Here is a 27313-nt window from a genome sequence, read left to right on the forward strand (position 1 = left end):
GTGTGTGTGTGTGTGTGTGTGTGTGTGTGTGTGTGTGTGTGTGTGTGTGTGTGTGATGCTGCCTCTCTCCTCTGCAGGGCTATGACAACACAGAGAGCAGCGTTCGCAAGGCCAGCGTGTTCTGTCTGGTGGCTATCTACTCTGTGATTGGAGAGGATCTCAAACCCCACCTGGCACTGCTCACGGGCAGCAAGGTAACGACTGTGCCATACACACACACACACACACACACACACACACACACACACACACACACACACACACACACACACACACACACACACGCACACACACAACCTTTTTAACCTCTTCAGCAGATGCAGAGTCTTATCACCTTCCCATGCTGTTATTTCTCAGTGAGTTTCGGCCGGTTGTCCAATTAGAAAGGGTCATATTTGCCCTACTTTACACAAGGACACATGTGTTATGTAAGGGTTGAGGTCTGAGGGTCAGGTTCACCTGTATGGGGGGACCCTCCCCTCAGATCTGTTGGACAGCTGCTTATCTGAAAGGAGACTGACACACACCGTATGGACGGCTGGAGCACCGTCACATTCTCTACTTGTACTTTGGCATGTAGTCTTACAGCAAACAAATACTTATCCCAGCAGTGTAATCGTGTTTCCAGAAAAGGTATACAAATTAGCATTCAACCTGATTAGGAAAGTAAAAAACATAGTTAAGTACTAACTTGACTAATGATGTAGTAAAATGTCCTGACTGATACTGATCAACAATTTTTTACTGATAATATTTCAATCAGGAGAGACTTTGAGTAGTTTGGTGCGGTAAACATATGTATTGCCATATGTAAAAGAGGCGAGATAAATCGTCTTTGGCGATTAGACCCCATTGTGATGTGATGGATCCAGGTGGAAGGAGAAACCAACTAGGAAAGGTGATCCCCCGGGGTCCAAACACTGGTGGTGGTGGAGCTGGAAGTGATGAGGGTCCTCCTGGGATGACATGGGTCCTGGATGTGATGAACGGGCTGGAGGGGGGCTGAAATGGAAGCTCACGGGGCAAGGAGCAGATTTAAAGTTTGCCGGATGCTCGGTGATTGGCTTGTGGGAGATGAGGCGGGTCTGATTGGTTAATCTAAGGGATACGCCCATACTTATTGAATGAAAGGATAGATCTTGCGCTGAGCTTCATATTACATTCCCTTAAATCATAATGAAGAACATTCTGCGGTTCTGTCACTTATTCAGTCCAGCTTCCAATAAAAAGATCAGAGATAGATCCTCCACATCAAAATCTGTGGAGGTGCAATTCAGTAGAACAAAAAAGGGCAACTTTTTCTTTAATTCAAATTCAATTCAAACCTCTTTTTGAATGCAGAGGAACAGGAGAGGCAAAGGAGACACTGCCGACCCCGAGGAAAAGTGAACATTTCATACTAATTGAATCGACTATTTGGTGTAACATAAGGCATCTTCTGCAGCTTTTATCACTTCCTTTATTCTAAGATCCACTCCGATACTTCCACGATGGAACAGCCATAGCAGTATGTCAAGTACAGCAGTGGACTCCGATGTGTGTCTTGTCACACCACAAAGCAATGCCATGTCCTCTTCAAATCTCCAAATTATGACTATCCACTGTAACCAAAGAGTGATTCCTTACTATTTCATTTGAATCCTCCTAGTAAATCTAGCCCCTAATTTACAAAGAAAACATGTCTGAGAAATGAGGATACATTTTGTACTATTGTTTCTGCTTTCCTCACATGAATCCGTTGACTCTTTGTGTTGTTCCTGACCCCAGGTTGGGAATCACTGATGGACATAATGGTGTATACATAAATAATGTATCTAAAAAATCCATCACTGTCAGATTGATCTGCTCACAGCTTGTGGTGTCGATGCATGAGGGATTCTGCCTTCACAATCAGAAGACCTTTATCCGTCCCACAGAGGGGACATTTACATTATTACAGCAAAAGTGAAGAGCCAAAAAGCAAATGATTAATCAAGAGGCATGCATCAAATATTGAAGAAAACTTTTGAAATAACACAAATTACCATTTCCAAAATACACATCCATGATGGACAAGAAAAAGTACCAGTAACAGTATTTAAAAAGAAGGAGAAAAGTGTAGCATGTATACAAAACTTAAAAAGCTAGACAAGAAATCTGTACATTGTCATCACTTCACAATACTTCAAAAAGACAACTTGTTGACCTGCAACAACATCTTCACACATGCAAGTGCTTGCCTTCCGCACACGACCATCCCTGGCCTCACCTCACCTCCGACACTTTATTATCCTACGGTCAACTGCAAGTGTGCAGACCTGCTGCACTGTACAGCCCTCTGTCTGCCTCAGCCTGTTGTTGTCTTCTTGCTATGTAATATGTCCAGCGACTACAGATGAAAAATAGCATCTTGGCTAACTGGCACATTTACAGAAAGGTTTATTAATGTGCACTGTCCCTACTAAATAACTCAAGTGTGATAGCACTATTCAAAGTGGAAGTATATACTACACAGTCATTTACTGATTTATTACAGCAGGTGAATTGTCTAACTAAGAGATAGCAGCCAGCAATAATAATAATAATAATTATTATTATTATTATTATAAAGCAGTATATATACATATTGCACATAAGTGCACAGCAGAGATGTTATTTTCTTTGTTGTTATATGTGTGCAATACTTAGGGAAGATGACTGGTTGAAATTCCAGAATGAATCACCTAATGTTGAGAAATAGACAAATGTACAAGTTGAAACCAGAGTTGTGTTATGTAATGAAGAGTTAAAGCATTTAACAGAAACAATCTATATCCAGCTGGAAGGCCAGATGTTAGAAGCAGCTAGTGCTACAGCATCTGACCAAATCACACAGAACAAAAAAGTCCTTTATACAGGAGCGGGAAACCAAGGGACACAAGACATGTTCATTCTAACAGGTAACCTCCGTACGTCGCCTGACAATAGACATTGCAGCTAGTGAGCCAAAAACAAGTGTACAAAGAACTATGAGACCTAAAAGATACATTTCCACAGTAATGACCGTCTCTCATCTTGTCTCCAGATGAAGTTACTGAACCTGTACATCAAGCGAGCGCAGACCACCAACAGCAACAGCAGCAGCTCCTCGGACGTGTCCTCCCACAGCTAGTGGACAGAAGGACCCCCCTTCCTCACAACAGCTCACAGGACGTCCTGTCAGCAACCAGTCCTTCAGTTCCTCCTCCCTGATTTTGCTCTAGAAACTTTTGAATGTAACTGTGGATTGGTTTTAGATTGACGGGGAGGGACACAACAGTTGATCTCTTTTGGAAAATAGAAAATGTTTCTCTTTCTTTTCATCCTCCCTTTTCCTGTTGAAGCCTGTTTTCCTCCAGCTCTCACATTAGGTTCACATTAAAGAGTTCATAGCAGACGCCGGGAGATATTCCGAACCAGAGTGGAGGACCCTGTGTCAGATAGACTGCAGTTTGGGATGTAATGTCATTTGGCTGGCCCAGTGATGGTAATAAGCCCCGTATGTTTTGGGATGTATTTTGGTTTAGGGAGCTTAAAAAAAAAATGAAGACAAAAAAGGACAACAAATCTAAACATTTACAGAAAGCGTGCTGTCTGAGCATTTTTTTGTTCCTGTTTAATCAATTATAATCTTTGTTTAAAGCTTATTTTTAATTAAGTGGCTAAATCAATTGAACTCCCTTTCCCAAAAACATTAGCTACACTCAACAAGGTAGCAGGAAAGATAAACCTTCCAGCTAAATCATTGAAAATCCTTAGTGCAGTTCTTTCATTTGAATATTAAATTGTTTAACTGCACAACTCAAGTTGAATTTGACTTGAAATCCACACTCAGCAGAAGAAGCTGTGCTGCCCGTATTCTCCCACAGAACCTTCTGCACTCCTTTTGTTGAACAGTTTTGTTAAACACACTTTCACCACTCCAGTGTGTGGCTTCTTACCTGTCAATCTGTGAGGGTGCTGCTCAGCAGAGACTCTGGTGAGGAGGAGGTCCTGCTGTAAACACTGCAGATGTTTCCAGCCGGCAGACGAGTGATCGGAGACACCAATAAGACTTTTCCAGGCCTTATTCACTCCACACTAATGTAAGTGGACTTACAGCACTGTAACCCTTGGCTCTCTAAAAGATGTGAATCTGCGGGACCCGGTTTGACCTGTGACCGTGCAAATACAGTAGTTTCCCCACACAGCTTCTGCAATAACTCTGAATCCACTAATAACAGTATTTTGTACATACACTTTTGGACCACTGCTTCGCAAAGTTTTACATAATGTCAAAGAAAAAACAGGTTGACTATCACCTTTTTGCACGCTGGCGAAAACACCCTGCATGTAGCCTGCCGCTCATGCCAACATGCTGTTTTAAAGGGCCCGGGTTATTGGCTGTTAAAGTGCAATTGTGACATCATCAGGTGACTCCTCTCTGATGATTGAATGAGCAGAGGAGGTGGTCCCAGACATCAGCCACATGTATGTCAAAGGTACAAACATAAACCATGTGTTCCGTGTATTTAAGCTGGTGGAAGTCACACCTCTTTTTGTTTCAGTGTTAAGATTGAGGAAGCTTTCAAATGTTGGATGTTGCTCCGAGTCTAGCCATGGATCCCTGATCAGGAAAGGTTTCCTCCATCTGATCAGATGTTTGATTATTGGTTCACCATGATACTGAAGGGATCAGACTCATTATGCCTTTTAAATTCTGTTCTCCAGTTCGAGCAAATGACAGAGTCCTTGGACGGTTTGTGACTCACTGTTTTATTTGAGTGGTGTTTCATTCAGGGAATCCACTGCGAGTGGGCCAACCGTGGTTATTTAAGTAAATGAATGTACAGACGTATGTGTTATAATAAGCAGCATTGGAAGTGGTGGTGCTGAAGATGGTGTTGGCCCTGTACACTGTAACATGCCTCTCTACTCTACCTTATTCTTTCCTCCTGACTCCTCTCGATCGGTCTGATCTTGAAGCCAATTGAAGCAGATGCACACATGGCATGAGGGGAGAGTTGACCGATCTTCAGGGGAGCATATGTAATCCCATTACTGCTATAGAAACAGCTGTTCACTATGCATGTTCTCCAGTACACTGTCTTTCTTTTGTCTCAGTCGCTCATGTAATATTCAGACCTGTATTTATATTTGATTTTGTTCTCTCATGATAAACTGTACAGAAGGTTGTTTTTGTTTACTTCCACCTGTGATAGGTTTGCAACAATGTAAAGAAATGGTTTGCTCTAGAAATAAACCAACGAAGAAGTGATCTGGATGTGTTTCTGCTTCTTCCTCCCAGAATTATCAGCACAGAGTTTAATCTTCAGAGCATGTCGTAAGTATTCTTGTTTCTCCTGCCTGCAGCTTGAACCTCAGCGTCCACAGGGGGCGCTGTCTGGGTGTGCAGGGGCTGAACATTAACCAGTAGAGTCAGCTGACCTGAGATCAGCTCTGAGAGCAGGCTGCAGCTGGGAGCACATGTTCCAGTGAAGCATGCGTATCAGTGGGGGAATGTAACTAAACAAAAGTACTCAACTAAAGTATGGGATCAAGGTACTTAACTTGAGTATTTCCATGTTATGAAACTATACTTTCACACATCCTGTCATCCTCCAAGGCTCCGAGACATTTATCAGTCAACTTTAATTACGCTACGCAGTACAGTTGTTCCTCCCCTTCCTGTGCGCTGATGCACCATGGCATGTATCTCCAGATGATTTGTAGTGTTTGTGATAAACTGAAGGATGGTGTTTTTAAATGCTCTTTTATCCTTTTACTTCACTGCATCTTAAAGGTAAATATTGCACTTATTTCTGCACTCTTTATGTGTGACACTGGATTATTTTTACACACAAAATATGATTAGTTTATTAAAAAGTAGTTTTGTTATGAGTGAATCCACAAACCAATTTTCCTGATGAAATTCACATACACGTGTAACATTTCCACAGTGTGGTATTATTATTTTACTGTTCTACAATATCTGAATAGTTCCCCCCGCACAGGGATTGAACGGTTTCATTTAGTATCCACACTATTGCTATTATTTGATATACAGTATACTAACTATTATTTGTTGGTGTACTATTATTTGGAGGGTACTTGCCCTTCTCTGTTCCCCAGAATCCTTCAGCCGCTTCCATGTTTGTTTTCCAAACTTCTCCTCCAGACATCATTACTGTGAGTAGACAGGGAGCTGCTGGCCATGTCAACAGCTGCTCAGGTGACGCTGCTCTTAATGCATCAACCCGCTAAACATTGGGAGGGAGGGAGGGCTGCTGCACACTCCGCCTCTCTAAGGTCATCCAAGGTGCAGAGAGAGTGGGAGTACTGATGACATCACAGGGACCATATAAGAGGAGGCGCTGAGGTCTGGCTGCAAACCTCTCTGAGCGGAGCCCTGAGGAAGCCGTCTGCCTCCCCCCTCCCCGCTGTGACCCGGGACACCAGAAGACACCGTCCTGGAAGATATGCTGTTCTGCCACCCGCAGCCCGAGTCCTACCACCAGCACTCTGCTAGTTACATTAGGTAAAGCACATGAAACTTTAGAAACATCTGGATTCCACTGGGAAACATTTGATTTACGTTAATCAACGTGTCAATGCAAAGCAGCGGTGTTTACTTTACATGAACAAGAAGATACCGAAGTAGAAGTGCTCAGAGTGCTTACAATACATTTGGACATCGGCAGGATTTTTTCCTTAAAGTATTTAAATATTTTTCCAATTAAACTGCCATGTGAAATTCGAAAAACAATGTAATCTAAATGTTTTTATACAATTATCTCCTATAATGGAACATTGCATTCAAAATCAATATTAAGACAACAAACATCGATGAAATTGACTTTTTCCCCACACCTCTTCACTTGAACCAGATGAGTAACATTGTGTTTTAACCTTTGTTTCTATGCTTAAACGATTAGATAAAGCAAGAACGGATGGTGACCTCCCGTCCTCAGCCCTTCTTCTTGTCTCTGCTCTTTCAGAGAGGCCCTGGCACCGTTCTTGAAAGATGAAGAAGCGAGGCTCACGGCTGAGAGTGTGTGTAAGAGGAGCTCGCTGCAGGTGGTCTTGTGTGCGGCCACCTCTCCGGCTGTGAAGCAGCAGGAGGAGACCCTCACTTATCTCAACCAAGGTAGCTATCTGTGCCGCGGGTGAAGGTCCACGCTGACTGAATGGAGCTCATTTTGTCACATGTTTCCTGCAGCAGCACCAGGCTTACATTAACGCTGACGCAGGATTCCAAATCCATTGTCCCTTGGGGTTGGGCTAAATCTTTATCGATTTATAGCAAATGTATATTTATACCCCAAGTTTGGCACCCTGCGGCCCCCATAGAGTGTGCAGAGACTCAACAATGCTTTAACGCCATTATATTTATTTTATTTTTATGAAGTAAAAGCCTGTTTTGTCAGACCAACATTTAAACGTTCAGATATTGTATTGAATGTCAAACCACACAAATGTAATGTCATGTTTGAGAAGCTAGAGGATATATGTTATTTTTACTCACAGATGATTTATGATGAATTACAAATTACAATCTGTGGTTACATTTAGGTCTGGAACACATATTCTATTGATAAATCAATCCAATGTTATGATGCTAGTTGGCTAAATGGGTGGGGGGCTATGTTCCCAGGGCCAGATGCTTATAGAGGATGATTTGAATTTGTGTTCCGTTAAAAACGTCAACATTTGTCAAAGTTTTTGAAATTAGATTCTTTTTTTGGGGGGGAAATTTCAGAGCGGGAAATGTAACTCACAAAGAAGGACATATTTGAAAGTAAACCTCTCAATGTTATAGATTCAGTTTTATCAAACTGTATTGTATTTCCTCCATAGTTTTCTGTTTTTAAGAAGACAGTTGTTAAACTCACATAGACTGCTGTCCTAGAATATAACAATGGAATATAGTGTAATAAACATAATAACATAAATGACAATGATTAACCAACCTGCTGTTATCATGGTAGAAAGATTTGAAAGATATCAAATCATACCCTATGAATGATTGATCTGATGTAACATGAGCTCCTACATGTGTCTGCTCTCTAAACTAATTCACCCTCTTTTTTCTTTTGTCTTTTCTTACCAAAATGTGCTCCGACCTCACTGCGCTCTAAACCTGCTGATTGTTTCTGAGACATTTGATTTGTGCTTTATCCATCTACAAGTGTGCCCTGCATATCTGCTGTACAGTCATTTGGTTTGAAACACATTAACAGTAACTGCTGCTACTAATAATCAGTATTTATACTATGCCTTAAAAAGCATTCATAGTCTTAGTGTCCCCCTGTGGTTATTTAAATGATCTTTTTATTATAATACTTAGTTTCATATTTGATCAGATGGTTAAAAGTTGTCCAGTGGCTGGCCTTGATATCTGCCTTAACATATTCTAATTTGATTTAATTTCTATCTCCACTGTCCTTCTTTTCTGATTGACTGATTTCTCATTTTTCAATTTTAATCAGGTTTTTTTTTAATGTTTTAAAATGTAGGTCAGTCCTACGAAATCCGTATGCTTAACAGAAAACTAGTGGAGTATACAGATATAAGCTGCAAATATGTAAAGGTAGGTGTAAGGTATTGTGTTTGTCTTTTTTTGACCTACACATGACCTCTTTCTGCTCCTGTCTCTTTCTATGTAGCCATTTCCTGGTTTGTCACAGGTCCCTGAACCCCCCTTCCACTTCAGGGGTGGACTGTCCACCTCGATGAGCTTGGTACCATCACCCAAACGTACCTTTCCTCCTTCTTCGATTTAACAAACCCTCACGAACACACAACTCCTCTGACCTTCACTCCTTTACCGTACACTCTTCTTATGAACATGCCAATCTGCTTTTGTCTGCTTCACTGGGATTGTTTTCAGAAAGACTTCGGCATCTTTAGACCAATTTTACTTCTGGATGTTTTTTTAATAGAAATAAAAAAATATAATGTTGTATTCCTGATGCCATGTCTTCTGAATCAAACCCATTAGCAGCATTATTTCTGCCATGCAACGTTGTTTTGTACCCAGGTTGTGACTAGATTTCAGATGTGTTAGGGCATTTGTCCACACACTCACTTCAGAGTAAGGAGAGCTCATTTGATTTCCTTTCTGTGTGAGTGCATCCACTTGACATGTCTCTGTGGTCCGGCTGCGTTAGCTTGAGACTGTAAAGTTAGCGGTAGCATCCTAGAAACACAGGAATGGGACAGGTGGCATCTCTGCAAACACATGACGCGCTGCTCAGTCAGGCCTGAAATATCCCCATGTTGTTGCAGGTGGTTCATTTAATTTGTTGATTTATTTGATGTGCTGGCAGGCTTCACAAGGTTGCTTTAAAGAGGCACTCCACAGTGCTTTCATAAAGCAGCTCTGTTGAATGGTGAGAAAAGCAGCAGAGGCCCATGTTCAGTCCACAGAATTGGTCACATGCTTGGAATGTTATCAGCCCGTTAAATTGACTTTATCGGTTGTCATCAGACCAGAGATTTAAGGTGGTAACTAACTCCTTATTGGCTCAGTAGGCTGTTGTCAATTCTTGGTAAGCTGGATCACCACAGGGTGTTCAACTTTGTTAACTAGTGACCTCTAATGGCCTCTAATGGCAGAAATAACAATAACAGGAGTTAAGGAAGAAGATGGGCGACTAAAAAGAGGGAGAGTACAGATGTCAGGGTGGATGGGTCGAACACACACAGGACATTTACACAGGAGACCACTCTTCATGTATATGTATAATACAACCAACATTTCCCCTTATTTACGAAACATACTTTAACATAAGTTACAAAAAAACTTTTTTTAATGCACTGATATCATTCAAAATGAATGAAATTGTCACAAATCCTACATTTCCCCTAATGCAACTGGATAGTGCCCTTTGTTAGACTCACTTGCCAACATGCAAAGTTTGTAACAAACGCTTCCTGTTGAAAATTTACACCATCACTACTCCTGGAGACGAGCCAACTAAACCAGAACTGGTAGAGTGCCCCTTTAAAGAGACCCTTCTCTTCGGAGCAGGGAGAGGAATATTTGAGTTTTGTCTGATATGTAGAACGATATGCTAGATAGCCAGCTAAAAGTTAGTAACAGAAGCTGTGGGCTCTGCAGCACATGCCGTCCACTGAGAGATGTTCTTTGGTCAGGGTTCCCACACCACTTGAAGATTGTGAATTGGAAATTGACCTATAGAACCAAACACTCTTTTTAATTCGACAATCATTTTTAAGATCATGAGATAAGATTCTGACTATTTCACACCTCAAACATTTGTACATGTGAACATCAGCAGAAGATTTGTGATGATCCTAAGTTGCGTGTGTGGGAGCCCTGATTTAAGAGTCTTTGTTGGTGCTGCACCACATGCAGACATTTGAGACATTTGCTCCTCCTTAACCTGCCTCAGTATATTTCAATGAGGAGGGGAGCCTTTGGCACGTTGCCCAACAGTCCAGCTGTTTGGCCATGTGCGAGCTGCCCCCTCCAGATGTTTCTGTTCTCCGCTCTGAACTCCGGGTCTCTCCACAGAGCATCGTGCGGGTGGTTTTCCACGACCGCCGGCTGCAGTATATGGAGCACCAGCAGCTGGAGGGGTGGAGGTGGAACCGACCTGGAGACCGGATCCTGGATATAGGTGAGTGGACTGTGAGTAGATGAAAGCTCACTGATCACAGTGTTGTTTGAACCAGAGCGAAATAATGACACTTCTTCCACTGGACCAAACACCCACTAAAAACAGGATTTACATTTTTGTGGGAAGGTTGCTATCAGCATTTATTCCGGAACATATGACTCAGCAGTTACCCCTGCATTTATCAGCTTCACCTACTGTAAATCAGTGATCATACACGCTAATTTGCACACCTTTTCTCACCTGTTGATACGGTTCAAACTGACATTTTTCATTCATATATTGTTACCTATAGTTGGTTCATGTAAGAGTGTGACATCACCTTTTTCCAACAAAGACATGCCAACTTAGATATGAATATGTAAAGAGAAATAACTGAAGATGTCCCAACAGAAAACTCAGTCAGGACTCCTTCGCTCATAACTGCAAGCTCATTTTCACAATGTGTTTTTGGGCTTTATAACAATTGCAAATTGACTGACTGATGATTTGCAGATATCCCGTTGTCAGAGGGGATCCTGGAGCCCCGTTCACACCCCATGCATCTGAACACCATCGAGTTCCTCTGGGACCCTGTGAAGAAGGCTTCTGCTTTCATCCAGGTACAGATTCAGCGTCTGGAGGAGTGTGTAATACCTTTCTCACACACAGGAGTAATCTATTTACAAATGACTAGTTTAACCTGATTATTTTCCGTTAAGATGTTTTTTTACTTTAGTGTATTATGTAAGACAACAGAAAAATGTGAGCTTAGAAAAGAAGAAAAAAAAATGTGTTCTCTTAAATTTAGGCTAGACCTACAGAATAGTAGAGTTTACAAAAACAGTTGCTTTTTTAGTTTCCTGATTAATCCTGTTACATTTCATTCCAAAGCCTGCTCACGAACTGACACTCCGTCTGTTGTCGTCTTGCGTCTTCTCAGGTCAACTGCATCAGCACTGAGTTCACCCCCAGGAAGCACGGTGGGGAGAAGGGAGTGCCGTTTCGTATCCAGGTGGACACTTTCAGCACCAATGAGCACGGGGAGTACATGGAGCATGTCAGTTCTTCCAGCTGCCAGGTTAAAGTCTTCAAGGTATGAAACCTGCTTGCCTGTTGTCATCATGTGTCTTGTACCAAGTTATGTTCTGCTTTTTTAATAACTGGGCCAGGTAGTGCATCAGAAATATATCATAAAACAATCTGTAGCCTCTTTAAGAAAAAACCACCAACACCTGCTCAGAGGGAAAGGTGTCAGTCTGTAGTCTTTGTGTACATATGACTCTATAATAAGGTGTGATGGTATGTGGGAGACACAGAGAGAAAATAAAATACATGACATGATCAGGGAATAGAGTGGAGCAGTCAAGACGTGTTGTGGAGGTTGACCTGGAAGTTAGCATCACAAAGGCTCTCTCTACAAAAAGCAGTGGGATTTTTCCATTGCACATGGTATAATGCAGAAAATAAATGTTGTGGCAAACACACAGTTATGATATTTAACCCGTTTGGTTCAGCAGGATAATCTCCACATATTAACACCATTTTTTGAAGCGTTAAGCAAAGACCATAAGTACAAAATCACATCACATGGCTGAGCAACACCACCGCTAAGCGAATGGCGGCTAGAGTTCGGTGTGATGATGTTTAGTCATCTATTTAATCACACATAGAATCTTCAAACATTCACAAGCACTGAGGTATTTTATGTTGTAGAACAAAACCTGTGAACCACTTCAGCTTCTATTAACCACAGATCAGATATCAGACTTCAAACCACAGACTCATTCAAAAAACGTTGACTTTGAGATGAGGGAACCAAAAGAGGCAAAATACTAAGTTGTCTTCCGGGTTTAGGACTCCTTCCTGCACCACTCTGTTGACAAGTTGGATTACATCCAACCAAAATAACAGTAACTACTCCCTGACAGTTAAATGAAAAAAATGCGTTATCAGGTTACTAGTAAACAATAAATAAATGGGGGTTTATAGCTGGATTACAATGATACAATACCAAATAAAAATATATACAGTACCAGTCAAAAGTTTGGACACACCTTCAAATTCGAAGTTTTTTATTTATTTAAATGTTTTCTACATTGTAGATTTATACTGAAGACATCAAAACTATAAAAGAACACATATGGAATTATCTAGTAAACAAAAAAGTGTTTACAAATCCAGAATATACTTTATATTTTGCTGGCTACTGCAGAATGCTGTGGTAGTGCTGGTTAATGGTGCCTTGAATTCTGAATAAATCACCAACAGTGTCACCAGCAAAGCCCCCCCACACCATAACACTTCCTCCTCCATGCTTCAGATGGGAACCACTCATGCAGAAACCATACGCTCACCGTCTCTGCGTCTCACAAAGACACGAAGGTTGAAACCAAAAATCTCAAATTTGGACTCACCAGACCAAAGTACAGATTTCCACTTTCTAATGTCCAATCCTTGTGTTTCTTGGCCCAAAGAATTCTCTTCTTCTTGTTGTTCATCCTCAGTAGTGGACCTTTGCAGCAATTGGACCATGAAGGCCTGATTCACGCAGTCTCCTCTGAACAGTGGATGTTGAGATTGTCTGCTACTTCAGCTCTGTGATCATTTATGGGCTCTAGGCTGACGTGCTTTAATGTGTGCTTTCTGAGGCTCGTAACTCTGATGTATTTATCCTCTGCAGCAGAGGTAACTCTTGCTCTTCCTTTCCCGGGGGGTCCTCATGAGAGCCAGTTTCATCATAGCGTTTGATGGTTTTTGCAATTGCACTTGAGGATACATTTCAAGTTCTTGACATTTTCCGGATCGACTGGCCTTCATTTCTTAAAGTAATGATGGATGGTCGTTTCTCTTTACTGAGTTGACTGGTACTTGCCATAATATGGATTGCAACAGTAGTCAAATAAGGCTTTCCACTGAGTGTGCACTAAGACCCCATTTACACGGGAGCGCAAACGGACCGAATACGTTTTCAAAAAAGTCTTCCGTTCACACGCACTCGGCTCATTTAACGGAGAGGGGTCTGCCTGCAGGCCTGCACTCTCAGGACAGTTCCGGTGTAGGCTGCACTCTCAGGACACCCGAAAGACTCGTTTGACGGAAGTTTTCAAATCACAATGTAGAAAAATCACGGAGGTGATGAGTCCGCCCACCGTGCACTTTGGGTCGGCCTTGGTCAAGCCCTTTTGACCACCCCAGCCTGGTTCTCGTAAAAGTTGGCTTAGCCATTTTTCGCTCAAATGACACCATGGAGGAATGTAACGGGAGTTGACAGGGGACTCTGCCCGCCGTCACGAGTGCCTATTTTCGGACACTTTTTTTCACTTTTCCCCGGTTTTGTTATTATTATTATTTTTGGCTATTTCACCCGGTTTCTACCGGGGACACTGCCCAGTCTCGGGTGTCCCCCCACGGCCTGTGTCCAGCCCCCCCTCATCCATATATTAACGGATTTTGACAATTTTTGTTGCATTTTTCTCCTCTCCTCTCACTGATCGAATGGCAAACGCGACCCACTGTCGGAGGGCCTCCGCGCTGGCCCGGCCTAGTGCTGGTGCTCTGGCGGTCGGTTCCTCCGAACTGCGGGTTCGACTCTGATGGCCGGGAGGTTGTGCTGCGTTGGGGTGGGGGCAGAGGCGCGGGAAGGTATTTTGAGTGGGGGTGCTGAGGTGCTGGACTCCAGTGAACACTATTACGGGCACGGAGCACGCACCAAAAAACTCCCCACAAGCAAACACACAGTAAACCCGCGACTGTTACAATGAAGGCTCGATAATCAGCTCACGGCATATAGGCAGCAGGGGTAAAGTGCTACTTTTTACGAGTGGGGAGCGGACCTCACCTCCTCTAGGGGGGTCCGGGGGGATGCTCCCCCGGGAAGATTTTTTTTAAATATTGAAGTTAAAAGCATCAATCTGGTGCACTTTGAGAGCAACATTAAGAGATCTATGGATACATCTCTCAACACCCAGATGAAACACAACTGTAAGCAGATGTTCTTTTTCTTTATGGATATTTTACAAATCACTCCCCTTTCAAACTGAATTCTTGTTTTACTGCCATATAGTATTTCATAACTGTTTTTCCTTTATTCTCTTATTTTTTTTATAACTATAATGATCATATGAAGGTGTGCCGCGGAAATAATCTTTTGAATAATTTTTGACTAAACCGTTTGAGACCCACTGAGATAACTTAGACTAAAGTTAACTATCTAAACACTCAGAGAGTCCTTTAGCTCACCTGAGCCTCTCAGTCTGAGAGGAGAGCTCTCCTCCAGCTTGTTGTGGAACAAACAGCTCCGTATGTCCGTTAGTGCAGCTAGCTAACCAGATGCTAACAACACGGTCCCTGCTGCTGGCACCGGTCCCTCTCTCTCTCCCCCTCTCTCACACACACACTAAATGCGCTATTTCCGCACACACAAAGAGCCGCGAGCTTGAATGACACAAGCACACTTTTATTTCCATGCAACTCTCTGATTGGTCTGGTGTCTTGCCTCTGTTGCATTCACTGAACACGGGAAATGACAGTCCTGCCGTCCTTTCTAGTGTCTTGATGAGGTTCACGTAAAGCACGGTTAATGTATTATATTATTGAGGTAGAATTGTCCGGGGCTACAGAAAAAACATTCGGGGCAGGCCAAAATATTATTTTACCAACAATGTGGAATCAGATTATGCACAGCGGGAGCAGCAATAACCGTTAAATAATAATTCAGACAGGGGAGCTACGCACCCCCTGCCTGCCGCTAGGGGGTGCTGCAGCGCCCTCAGCACCCCCCTTCCCGCGCCCATGGGTGGGGGACTTCTCCCACTCTGCGTGTCCATTCCTTCCCGGGCCGGCCGATATGAAGCGTGACCAAGACGCACCGTCTGACTCAGGGGTCCCACGGGTCCCGCAGCAGGGTGGAGGTTCCCAGCTGGAACCTCCCAACCCCCGCTGCGGTGCACCCAGCAAAAACGGTTGTTTCTCGAACCCTCCACTGTTGTTTAGCGGGTGTAACTAAAATACAAGATGTCGTATTTATATATATATAAATAAATATATATCTATATATACATATGTATATAATAAGTGTCAGTACAATTTTATTTTGTATTTGCGTGCATTTCCTGTTCGGAAAATGGCGCTGCGGCTGTACTGATAGTAACTACAATACAAGGTGTCCGTATATATCTATATATATACATATGTATATAATAAGTGTCACAATATGATTTTATTTTGTATTTGCGTGCATTTCCTGTTTGGAAAGTGGCGCTATGTCACTACCCGATCTGTCCCCCTGCCCGATCGGTACTGCGCATGTGCGAGATGGTCCGCCATATTGGAGAACTCCGGACGGCAACCCAAGATGGACACTTGACAGTGGCTTTTAGCAAAGCTCAAAAATAAAACGAGAGAGCTGAGTTATTGTTATTACAACGTGACTTCATTATTATTTAACAACTCTTTTTATTGGGTTCTTTTATTTGGGAAATTAATTTAACTTCTGTTAGACAGCCATATGCCATACATTTTTGCTTACATTCACAGTAAATATTTATTCAGTATGATAGCTGTCTAACAGAAGTTAAATTAATTTCTCACTTATTCTGACAATGTACTTAACCCCAAATAAAAGAACCCAATAAAAAGAGTTGTACGCTGTACTGATAGTGGCGATTTTATTTTTGGAATTCTTAGCTTGCACTTCCTGTCCTGAGAGTGGAGGTGTCCTCAGAGTGCAGGTGTCCTGAGACTGTTGCCTGCAGGCAGGCTCCCAAGATTAAACGTGTCCGTTGTCCGTTCACACGAGACCACTGGAAACGCTGTAGTACATATGCCGGGCCTGTAAGTGGCGCTGTACTTCAGCCACAAAATACACCAAAAGCAGCAAAGAAGACCCCCGAGCGTGGTTGCCCTTCTGTTTATGCCCCACGGTGGATTTAGCAACATGTAGTTCATGTAGTTCTCCATGTCCACTTGTTGCTGATGGTTGTGGTAGAGGAGCTGTAGATTTTGCACTAACATCTGTAGCATGGTCAGTAGCAGGAGCACTAGCAGTGCTACAGCAATGAGCAGCAGAGGTGGGGCTATGGCAGGGGTCTGCAACCTTTTTGACCAAAAGAGCCATTTTGCTCCTTTTTCCCAAAAATGTTTTTGTCTGGAGCTGCAAAACATATTTCATAGCTTGATAGCTAATAAAGTTGTATTTATTGTTATATCAGACAAAAACTACAGTTTTTTTGCATTTATTAGGCTATTTATTACATTATATACAACTTTTTAACCTCTAATAAGAAACAAAGAACTCCTATAAGGAGAATTACAAATAATACACAGGCCTACTTTAAAATAAATTAAACACAGCACTTGGGGAGTCCTCTGCACATTTGAAGGAAAAAAATATATTATTAAAATGGGCCCACTTTGAAATAAATAAAACATATAGCTGCACTCTAAAAAGAGTTAAAGGTAGGGTAGGTACGAATGGAGAAACCAGCTCGAGTGCGCTAGAATTTGAAAATACACAACCGGAAAAAATAGGCCTCTTCCTTCAGACTTTCTTACAGAGCCCCTCCTCCAACACACACGAACGCGCATCATCATCATCATTGTGCACAGATGGAACAGAGATGGAAGGCTGACAGGCAGGTAGGCCATCGAGTTATTTTAGCCGGGCCGGCAAAAATGATCGGTCGTGCTTTTTACAGCTCTACGGCTTCCAGAGATTAATTGTTGTATGTATTTATTGTCAAAGCATTTAATATATTCATTGCTATCGGGACGTTAAGAGCATTCCATGGAATATAACAAAAAGTGTTTTCTGAAATAAATTACATACCCCATTGAATTATGACTGAAGATTGTCAGCTGTCTTCCTCTCCCTTGTTGTTCCTCGATACGTAAAGGCTGCAGCACCGTTGACAACTTCTCTCTACATATCAAACATACCGGTAAACCAGCATCGTTTGCTGTGAAAGCATATAACTCTGTCCACACAGAATTAAATCCTGTGTTCCTCCGGTACATTTCTGATACTAAATATCTTGGTTTATTCTACCCTAAGGTCTCATTGTTCATTTGTCTTATATAATATAATACACTTAAATAAAAAACATCTTATTGATATTTATTTTCTCTTATATTTATTTGCATTGCATTTCATATTAAGGTAATCCAAAAGTAACGGAAGGTTCAGATTACATACTTTTTATAATGTGATACTTTTTATTATTTGTACTAGTAACTGTAACCAAATATACCCATTAAGTAACCCAACCAACCCTGTTTATAATGTATTAATGTCAAAAACATACATTTTTATGCTCTCCTCAAAACAGGCTGAATTGAGAATAACCTCGTGAAACCAAACTCATCAGGAACTTGTTCGTTAGTCTTTCCACTTTTCTATCAATCACTAACTCTGGTTTGAGCGTTACAAAGGGAGACTGAATAAGTAACAAATATAAAAAATGTCCTGGCATCCTTACTGCTCTCTTAACGCCTGCATTCGTAGTCTATAACATGCACACCCCAAAGATGACTGAATTATTTTTGTTTTTGCACATTGTGTCAGGTGTTTACACTTCCATCGTTATGTTTGTAAGCCTAAAGGAGCTGATCGCAAGCTGAAGACCGACAGGGAGAAGATTGATAAGAAGGCGCTGCAGGACAGAGAGAAGTACCAACTGTCTCATGAGAGCACTGTGCTCAAAGAGGTGAGCCCCCCCCCCCCCCCTGTCTCCGGACACATTCCATACCAGAGAGGAGCCTTTGTTTGCTTTCATTGTAGTGCTGCAACTTTATTGATCTGAATTCATGTGTTATCTAATCTCAGCAGCACCGAAGCCTACAGTCATCTCACACCTCAGTGGCTCTGTCAATCATTGGTTGCATCACTTTAGTGTCTGTGAATGTACAGTGACTCAGCTTAATGTGGTTTGTCATTCATCTCGCAGACAGACAAACCTGATCAGAGCTGAAGCGGGGAAACAATAATGTGTGTGACTCCAGAGAGGTCCCTGAAGGACAGTGCTGAAACAACCACTTAGATCTATTACTGAACTCATTATAGTGTTCAAATCTAAAAGTCTTTAAGTTCAAGTCTTTAATACATTTAATTTGGTAAAGGTTACCAGCCACGTGATTTAACCAAAATATTACACAACCCAAACATATTTAGTATTATAAATACAGATTGTAAAAGTTGTCAAAATGTTTTTTGCATATTTTTTTTTAATTGTAAAGCTGGCTTTTTAATATATTTTGGGTGCAGGGTAAGCTGAGAACAAAACACTGACATGTCTTATTCATTGAAGATGGTAATGTAAAAACACAAAAAGAAGTTTTGGGCTCCACCTCCTCACTAGAGAAATATTTGTGCATTTTTATTTTGCCCTTTGAACTCAGTCTGCATGTGCTGCTGTGCAGCTACTCTGCTGTGGTTTATTGAAGCTTCTGTGTGTTGGAAATGAAGTAGATCAGAAGAGTTTTGAGCCTAGAACAACAACAAATAGGGCAATACAGACTAAAGGCTTCATAGCTGACGGGGTTCAATGCTAATCCTTCGTAGGTTTACTGTATGCAACACCTATTACCTTACACAAAGTCATTTGATCCATTGTTGAAATGAAATAGGGATTTCTAAATATTTGGTTTTGGTTTACTCATGCAGTGTTTGTCCTGAGATGTATCTGCTGTGTTTCTCAGTGTTCCCCCTGGCCTGACGCTCTGAACCTCAGCATCCACAGCAGCAGCACTCCATCTCCAGTCTACCACAGCTCCCCCACCTCCTGCACCTTCACAGATGGGTGAGTCAGCATTATCGCCCAATGTCACCATGTGGGCGTGCATACAGCTAATACATCGAGCTCTGAAAACTGTACATCTAATCTTAAAGATCCCATGACATGGCCATTTCTACTGATCATAATTCCATTGTTGAGGTCTACTAGAATAGATTTACATTGTTCAATGTTCCAAACTCACATTGGTCTCTCATACAGCATCTCTGTATAGTATGTGTATTCACCATAGACTGTATATACTGTATAAAGGTATTCACTCTGTGTCCTAAACGGCTTGTTGGAGCTCCTGCCCCCTCCCTGTGAGCCCAATGTGCTCTGATTGGTCGGGAAGCTGAGCAGCTCCTCACAGCTGTGTGAGCTGCTGCAGGAGCAGACAGGCTTTCCGTGTCGGCGCCTCGGCGATACAGGAGAACAAGCGAAACTCATCCTGAGCACACATAAACACTCACAGCCGAAGTAAAAACAATAAGTGTGGCTTGATATTGAGTAAGAAAAAGGTTTATAACGCTGTGAGCATGGGTCTGCGGAGAGCATTTCAACGTAATAGTCAGAAAAACGTTTACCCATTTAAACAGTCGTGGTAGATACCTTGTTTGTTTTAAACTTCATAAATACACAAAAAACAATGAATACTTACAGGTTGTGTGCCCGAATCTCCCGCTGGTCCAAACAAAGTGGGAACAGCATCGTCCTTCAGTGCCCTACGCTGTACATATCCGGCATGAATCACTGGAAGGTTTTGGGAAGCTTTGTTACGTGAAAAGCTGGCAAAGGGTGCGGCCATAGCTCTGGGCGTGGCTACTGGGTATCCCTACGTAGCGATACCCAGGAAGAAAAAGAGAAATCTCCAACGAGGCGTTCTGGGGCAGCATAGACAGGTCTTTTCTGTGTTAGAGTTTTACTCGCTACAGGGTGTACTTTGAGGGTTTTTGACTCTGCAGACCGTTTACATGCAGAAAAACCTTCATAACACACAAGGGGACGGGTAATAACCGGAAAAGCATGAAATGGGACCTTTAAGAAAGACCAAAATGTAAACTTTGTTTGTGGTTTCAGAGATCTAGAGTATGTGGGACTGTCTCTGTAGTGTCATGCTAACATATGGAGCTAACGGCTCCCTCTATGGGTGCTTACCAGGAGTTCCTATCACTGAACTTCTTCACAGTGTGTGGAGAGATAAAAGTAGACACTTAGAAATGGACAGAGAGACACTCAGCTGATCACCTTAATCTATTTTCTTCCTGTGTGGATGTTTCTGTAGCAACTGTTCTCCAACCCAGCCAGAGGAGCTGCTAATGCCCGCCTGCTCCGATGTAAGTAAGGGTGCAGTGAAAGTGTTAATGTTGCTCTCTTATCCCTTTTAGGCCATTATTTGGAGACTCATTTCAAGGGCTCTTCTTCTTTTTGACATGTAGCACCTCCTGCCCTCGTCCTCGCTGCAGGACACGCAGCAGTGGCTGCAGAGACACAGGTTCTCCCCTTTCTGCAGGCTCTTCTGCAGCTTCGCAGGTAAAGGCAGAACAATCATCACTATTTTGAGAAAGCAAGCACACAGCCGAGTGACTCAAACATAAAAAAGCATATGAAAGGAATCCATGAATATTTTGAACAGGTAGGAAGCAGAATGGATCTTCTGCTGTTGTTGCAGGTGCAGATCTGTTGAGGATGAGCAGGGAGGATCTGGTCCAGATCTGCGGTCCAGCTGATGGGATCCGCCTCTTCAACACCATGAAAGGAAGGTGAGACAATAAAATACATGGAGCTAAATCTGGGCCAACAGTTTCGATAATTCGAAAAAATGTAATGTTTTGAAAATGTACGAAAAATACAACAATGCATTCAAACAGTCTCTCAATCTGAAAGCATACAATCTGTTGAACTGATCAAGCAGGACTCAAATATCAAAATATATATAAAACTGAAATATGAGTAAATATTATTCATTCCCAAAAATTGCTAAATTGAATCTAAATAATTTGAAACCTGAAAAAACTTTTCAAATACTTAGTTTTAGTTTGAATGCATCATTGTATTTTCAAAAGTTCAGGATCAAACTTGAATTTTCAATTTCATTTTATTTATATTAAATATATGTAGCGGAGTAAAAGTACACTATTTACCTCTGAATCGTGGTGGGGAGAAGTACAAAATATGAAAACATTTGAGTATGCAAGTAAAGTGCAAGTCTCTCACAATTTTACTTAAGTACAGTACTTGAGTAAATGTACTTTGGTACTTCACACCACTGCAGGTTAATGTTATTAGTAAAACTCCGTGAACATCCTCTTCTGACCCTAAACTAAAATCCAAATGATTGAACACACTGTTATACTGTACCATGCACTGGCAAAGATTAAACCAGTGTTTTTTAATATATTTATTTTAGATTTTCGTGATTGCCTTTTAAATAAAGCAGTCATATTTTAGCACTGGTCATGTTTCAGAAGTCTTGTTAGTAGTTATCAGCAGTATGTCAATAATGAATACAGATATAGTAAGATAACTTTGATAAACAGAAATGTACCTGCATTTAAGTCTGTCAAGTTAGTGTTAGTGAGTAGAAAGGCGGGCACACATGAAGTCAGGCTGTTGTGTGTCTTACCCAGTTCCATACTACAGCTCTGCTCACCTTCCCAGGTGTATTCAGCCCCGTCTCACCATGTATGTGTGTCAGCATCAGGCCAGACCTGCCGTAAAGCCGGGGGCTGGAGACAGTAAGTGCCATACAGTGTCCTCTGATCTCTATAAATGATGTTGAATATTTACACATGTATTTTAGTACGTGTGTAAAAACATTTTAAAGGACTATCATGGAATAAGGAGAAGTACAGCGGCCGACAGGTGCAAACGCGCTACAACGGCCAAACGTTACATCAGGAGAAACGTGCTACGGTTTCAAAAACAATGCAAATAACCCCCCTACAAATGTCCCAAAACTCATGCAAATTAATCAACATCTTCACCAACTCCAGGAAACATGCACAGGGTCTACTAAAAGTGCTGCATAAAGGAAACGCTGCAAACACAAAACGCTGGGAGAAAAAAAAAGCTGCAAGAAGCTCAAAACACAGAGAAACTAAAAAGTGACGCACACAGCTGGGACCGGAGAGCTTGTTGACGTTCAGGATTATAAAGTTGTCCAACTGTCACTGGAAACTTACCTAAAATGTTTTATGGGTTTATTTGAACATTGTGATCACATGACTCCCTCCCATGTTGTTGCAGATCTGCTGAACATTTATTTTTGTATAGTTATGAAACAGACTAACTCTGCAACAGAGACAGTTGCCCAACTTTATAATCCTGAACGTCACCAAGCACTCTGGTCCCAGCTGTATGCCTCACTTTTTAGTGTCCCTGTTTCAGTTGTGACACATTTGCGTGTGTTTTGGCAGATACATTACATAGTTTTGGACATTTCTCCTTATGGAAATGTTTAGCTTAGGCAGTTGTAGCATGTTTGCATCTGTCAGCCACCATAGAGAAGTGTTTCTTAAGAGAAATTAATCATCAGTGTTAGGTAGTGTTCATTTTAAAAGAAACTTGTTTCACAGCAACATTACTGCCTTAAAATGTAGCTTGTACCATTACAGAGTAACCTACTGAGAAAAGTACCTTTTTGTCACCAAAAATGAAAACCCCTTGCGTTAATGTTGGTGTCCAGAAGGCGTTTAACCGACGGTATGCTCACCATTTGGATACATTGACTCAACCTTCATTGGATTGCTTCGTTTACGGCAGCTGTGCAGGACAGACGCAGTCTCCCCTCTAAGACCCTCATTATGTTTACTTATTGCAAATGTCAGGCATTTTTCCCTCCATGTAACAAGTCATAGTTATTAATAAGTGATCTTATGGAAGTTTGCATTTCACTGTGATGTTTTTGTAATTGATTAAAAAAATAAAAAAACATTACTAAATAATGGATTACGAGAGTTATACACTTTTATTATGTTTCTCATTACAACAAAAACACAATTTTCTCAGCCAAGAAAGAGGCCTATTGTCACACAGTCTGCAATGATGTCTTCAGAATGAAATGTAGTGTTCTGGTGTACATGAAGCAGGTTGATGTGTTCCCTCCTGTGTTCCCTGCAGTCTACCACGCTCTGTACCTGAAGGAGCTGACGCTGATGGACCTCTCTGAAAAGATCGCTATGCTGTACAGCCTCCCCCCGCAGCAGATTACACACATCTACAGACAGAAACCCAGCGGGATCCACGTCCTAGTCTCTGACGAGGTATCCTTACGTCTCATATCAACTCTTCACATGTTTGACTTGTTCACCAAAGAGCTCCGTTTGAGAGCCCGGCCTGCTAAAATTGATTTCAAAGTTCCAGCCCACCATTGAGCGCTGTTAAAAAACAACAAATAAAACATCTAATAAAAAGTGTACCTTTGATACCTGTTTTTCTCTAATACATAAAAGAACATTTGAAAATAAAGGGTTCATTTTTCAAAAGTTTTGATGTCTAAAGGTCCTCCTTGAATGACCCATGACTATAACAAAGACTATAATGATTAAAATAATGAAGAGTGGCACCAACATGTACAGCTTTGTCCTGTAAGCAGGGGTGCCGCCAGGGATTTTGGGCCCCATGGAAATATATCACATTGGGCCCCACCACCAGGCCCAGGCCACGCCAACCAAGCACAATTGCTGTAACCACACCTCCAGAACCCAACCCACTCATTTATGCTTTAAATAACTCTACCTGTACAGGCTTGCATCTATCTTTTAGTCCAATACTAACTGCACAAAATTTACTGACACTGAGCTGTGAAAATATAACACTTATGGACAGGGCTGCTAAGTCTAGAGATGGATCTGTTGGTCCTGGCACCAGGGGGAGGGACAACTGATTTAGTATGAATAGCTGCTAAAAATGTACCTGCATTTACTAAATGTCAGCTAAAAGAGGAGTGAAATGTGAAATGAATCGTAAGTTTAGTGAGTACATTATCAATTTAACGTTATATTAATGTTAATTGTTGATGATGATTGATGAAAGGTTACTTATATTTTTTTGTTTGGGGCCCCTGTCAGTCGCGGGCCCTTAGAATCGTCCTAACTTTTCACCCCCTTACAGCGCCCCTGCCTGTAGTGCTGTATGCTCTGCATCTCTGATTATTATGATAAGGAAACACTTATTGCTTATCCTGAACAAGATTACATCCCTTGTTGATATTGCTTTTGCCAAACAGGGGGGGAGTTTTTTTAACCTCAGTGATGAGTCTTACCGAAATTGCATGTCATTTTGAATGTGTCGCCCTATAAACTCAGATATATTGCCCTTATAGTTAATCCTGTTGAGTTCCTCAGAGAGGAATCCATTTGAAATTGAATCTTGAATCATTGAATCTTGAATCCATTATCCTTAATTTTACCACTCAATAAAATAGTTTTGACAGCCAAAAGGGTATCCTAAACTGTTACTAAAGTCTTTATCTAAAGCTAACCATTTGGCACTGCCATTAACAGGTTAGCAGAAGATAATTATGATATTTAAAAGAATTTGGATTTATAGATGATAATAAATCACAAAATGTCCTCACTTGTGATAAGCAGCACTTTGGAAATGGATATAATCTGTTGACATGGGTGAATCTGTGTGTTTCAGATGGTGCAGAACTTCAGGGAGGAAACAAGCTTCATCCTCAGCACTCTAAGAGGTAATCATTCATCAAATTGAACCTCTGATTCCACAACGCACTGTTCATCAACAGACATTCCCTATACACCCTGTGTAGCTGGACCAGTTGTGTTTTTAATGATCGTTTACCGGATGCTTTCTGTCTCCCAGATGAAACCACGGATGGATACCGCGTCGTGTTGAAGTGACCAACACTCTCTCTTCCTCTGAGAACAGTGGAATTGTACAGCTTGTATATAAGTCCTAAGATGTACAGTAAAGTAAAATGCTGTATTCAGTAGACGGAAATGTGGCTTTCCGTCTACTGTTGAATGGTTTTCTTGAATTTCTCTGTTTCATTTGTATTGTTAAGTTACTGATTCATGCTTCAGGTGTCTTGTAATTAAAGGTGAAGGTGTACATTTTCGGCTCAAACTTGTATAAATTCATGAATTTCATGATAAAGTAGAGTAAATGGCATGCCAACAAAAAGGAGATACAAATGAACAAAAATGTTTGATGTTTGAATGTCCCTGCTCTCTTTTTCTGCTTGTCCCAGATATGAAATGCTGTCATGTAGTCCATTTGCTCTTTCTGTTGCATATTATATACAGCCTACATTCTATTGCTATTATTATTATTATTATTATTATTATTATTATTGTTGTTGTTGCTGTAATGCAGGGGTATTCAATTGCATTTCAAAGAGGTCCAGTAAGAGAAAAATTAAATGCTCTGTTTTCACGGTCTACCTTTCTCTTTTTTGTACACGCCATTTGAAACTACTCCGACTGTTTCTCTCTTCTTGTCTCTTCTCTGTGGGTGTTTCTCAATGTCGAGTAAAGCTGCTCCAGAGCCACTATTTCAAGCATACTACGTCATTGAGTGCCGCCGAAGGACTGTTCCAATGTCCAGCATACTTGGAATTCTACCAAGGCCTACTTCGTAGCGAGAAATTTCGAGGCTGCACATGTGTAGACTCTGCGGTCTTAAAATCCCCACAATGCTTTGCGCATGGACCAATTTCCAAATCTTTAGCGGAAATTGCGCTCCATTTAAGGCGGGGCCTCGCATATGACGCACACCTGTTAGCCTGTTCCACAATTCTTCTTTTTCCGAGGCTAGGATTCTTGCCTCGCTTCTGAAGCACATGATGTGCTACTGAAGCAAGCGTCTGACTGACTCTAAACCACATTTTTACTTAGAATTCCAAAAATATCACTATTTCTTTATATGTCTTTCTTCATACATATAATTGTAAAACAATAACACAGTATATGTACAGGTCTATGTACCCCCAGGGCCGTCCCTCCCTACAGGCCGATCATGCAGGCTGCATGGGGCTTCACATTGTGCAGGGGGCCTCACATTGAGCAGGGGGCCTCGTGCAGGGGCCCTCGGCTTATGAGCTCGGCTTTTGCGCACTTTTATCTGCTAATGTACAGGAGGAAGAGTGATAAACTGTCTGTCAGTTGGCTTACATAACAGTTAAAGTTTACAGCCTAAAAAACTTGGAGCATTTTTTCCCCTTTTATTCATTTTTATGTCAAGTTGCACATTTCATGGTGATGCTCAGCCTCTCCCCTTAACTCCTAACAGTCATTATCATGTCAACCACAACAGAGAAATAGTGATAGGAAATGTGTGTGTAGTTGTTGATACATTGCTGACAGAGGGAACTACATTCGAATACAGATTTAAGAAATATCCGTTTTTGAGCATGTCATAAGCATGTGTTGTCTTGACTATATTACAACTATATTATAATAAAATAATATAGTATTTATATTATTGAATTTATTATTATTATTAGTAGAAGTAGTTTATTTGCATTAATCATATTAAAAACTGCTCTGGAGATGTTGTCATTTCTCCACAAAAGTGAGTTACAGGAACTGTACCCAAATCTCTGGATTGCCCTCCGCATTGCAGTAACTCTTCCTGTTACAGTTGCGTCTAATGAGAGAAGCTTTTCCAAACTGAATCTTGTGAAGACGTACCTCCGGTCGTCAATGGCACAAGAACGCTTAAGTGGCCTGGCTATCATAAGCATCAACGCACATTTACCATTTACCTCACTGTATAAAAAAGTAACTGTGTTGATAATAATAATAAACAGATAGGCTACTTTGTTTCCAAACATTTGTTTTCACTCCTGTCGGTGGGGGGGGGGGGGGGGGGGGGGGGGCTCATCTCACAATGTCGCTTGGGGCCCCAAGTTGGCCAGGGACGGCATGTGTACCCCTGTTGTCAAGGTTCTGTGTGTATATTTGATGTACTTTCAAT

General features: G+C 41.5%; 2 protein-coding genes across 30 annotated transcripts in view; both read left to right on the plus strand.

Moving 5' to 3' along the window:
* clasp1a (cytoplasmic linker associated protein 1a) overlaps nt 1–5254 on the plus strand; it is a 108213-nt gene extending 102959 nt beyond the window's left edge. For all 26 annotated transcript variants that reach the window (XM_079661895.1, XM_079661920.1, XM_079661919.1 and 23 more), the window contains 2 exons: nt 78–194; nt 3044–5254. In XM_079661895.1, the coding sequence (XP_079518021.1) occupies nt 78–194; nt 3044–3130 (204 nt within the window). In that variant the 3' untranslated portion in view covers nt 3131–5254. The remainder of the gene's footprint in view (nt 1–77; nt 195–3043) is intronic.
* A 143-nt stretch (nt 5255–5397) lies between these two features.
* Nucleotides 5398–25776, plus strand: tfcp2l1 (transcription factor CP2-like 1). Of its 4 annotated transcripts, none has more exons than XM_079662129.1 (15): nt 6257–6514; nt 6975–7123; nt 8493–8566; nt 10517–10622; nt 11115–11221; nt 11542–11694; nt 18194–18304; nt 19296–19396; nt 20655–20706; nt 20809–20902; nt 21006–21132; nt 22031–22107; nt 23492–23634; nt 25016–25067; nt 25199–25776. In XM_079662129.1, the coding sequence occupies exons 1-15, from the start codon at nt 6456–6458 to the stop codon at nt 25234–25236; spliced, it is 1443 nt and encodes a 480-aa protein (XP_079518255.1). In that variant the 5' UTR covers nt 6257–6455; the 3' UTR covers nt 25237–25776. The 4 variants fall into 4 exon arrangements, 2 of the variants coding, with proteins under 2 accessions (XP_079518255.1, XP_079518256.1); XM_079662130.1 differs by having other exon boundaries at nt 6260–6514; nt 21042–21132; XR_013804414.1 differs by lacking the exons at nt 22031–22107; nt 25199–25776 and having other exon boundaries at nt 5398–6514.
* The last annotated feature ends 1537 nt before the right edge of the window (nt 25777–27313 follow it).

The sequence above is a fragment of the Notothenia rossii genome, assembly GCF_949606895.1.
Source record: "Notothenia rossii genome assembly, chromosome: 2".
Lineage (NCBI taxonomy): Eukaryota > Metazoa > Chordata > Actinopteri > Perciformes > Nototheniidae > Notothenia > Notothenia rossii.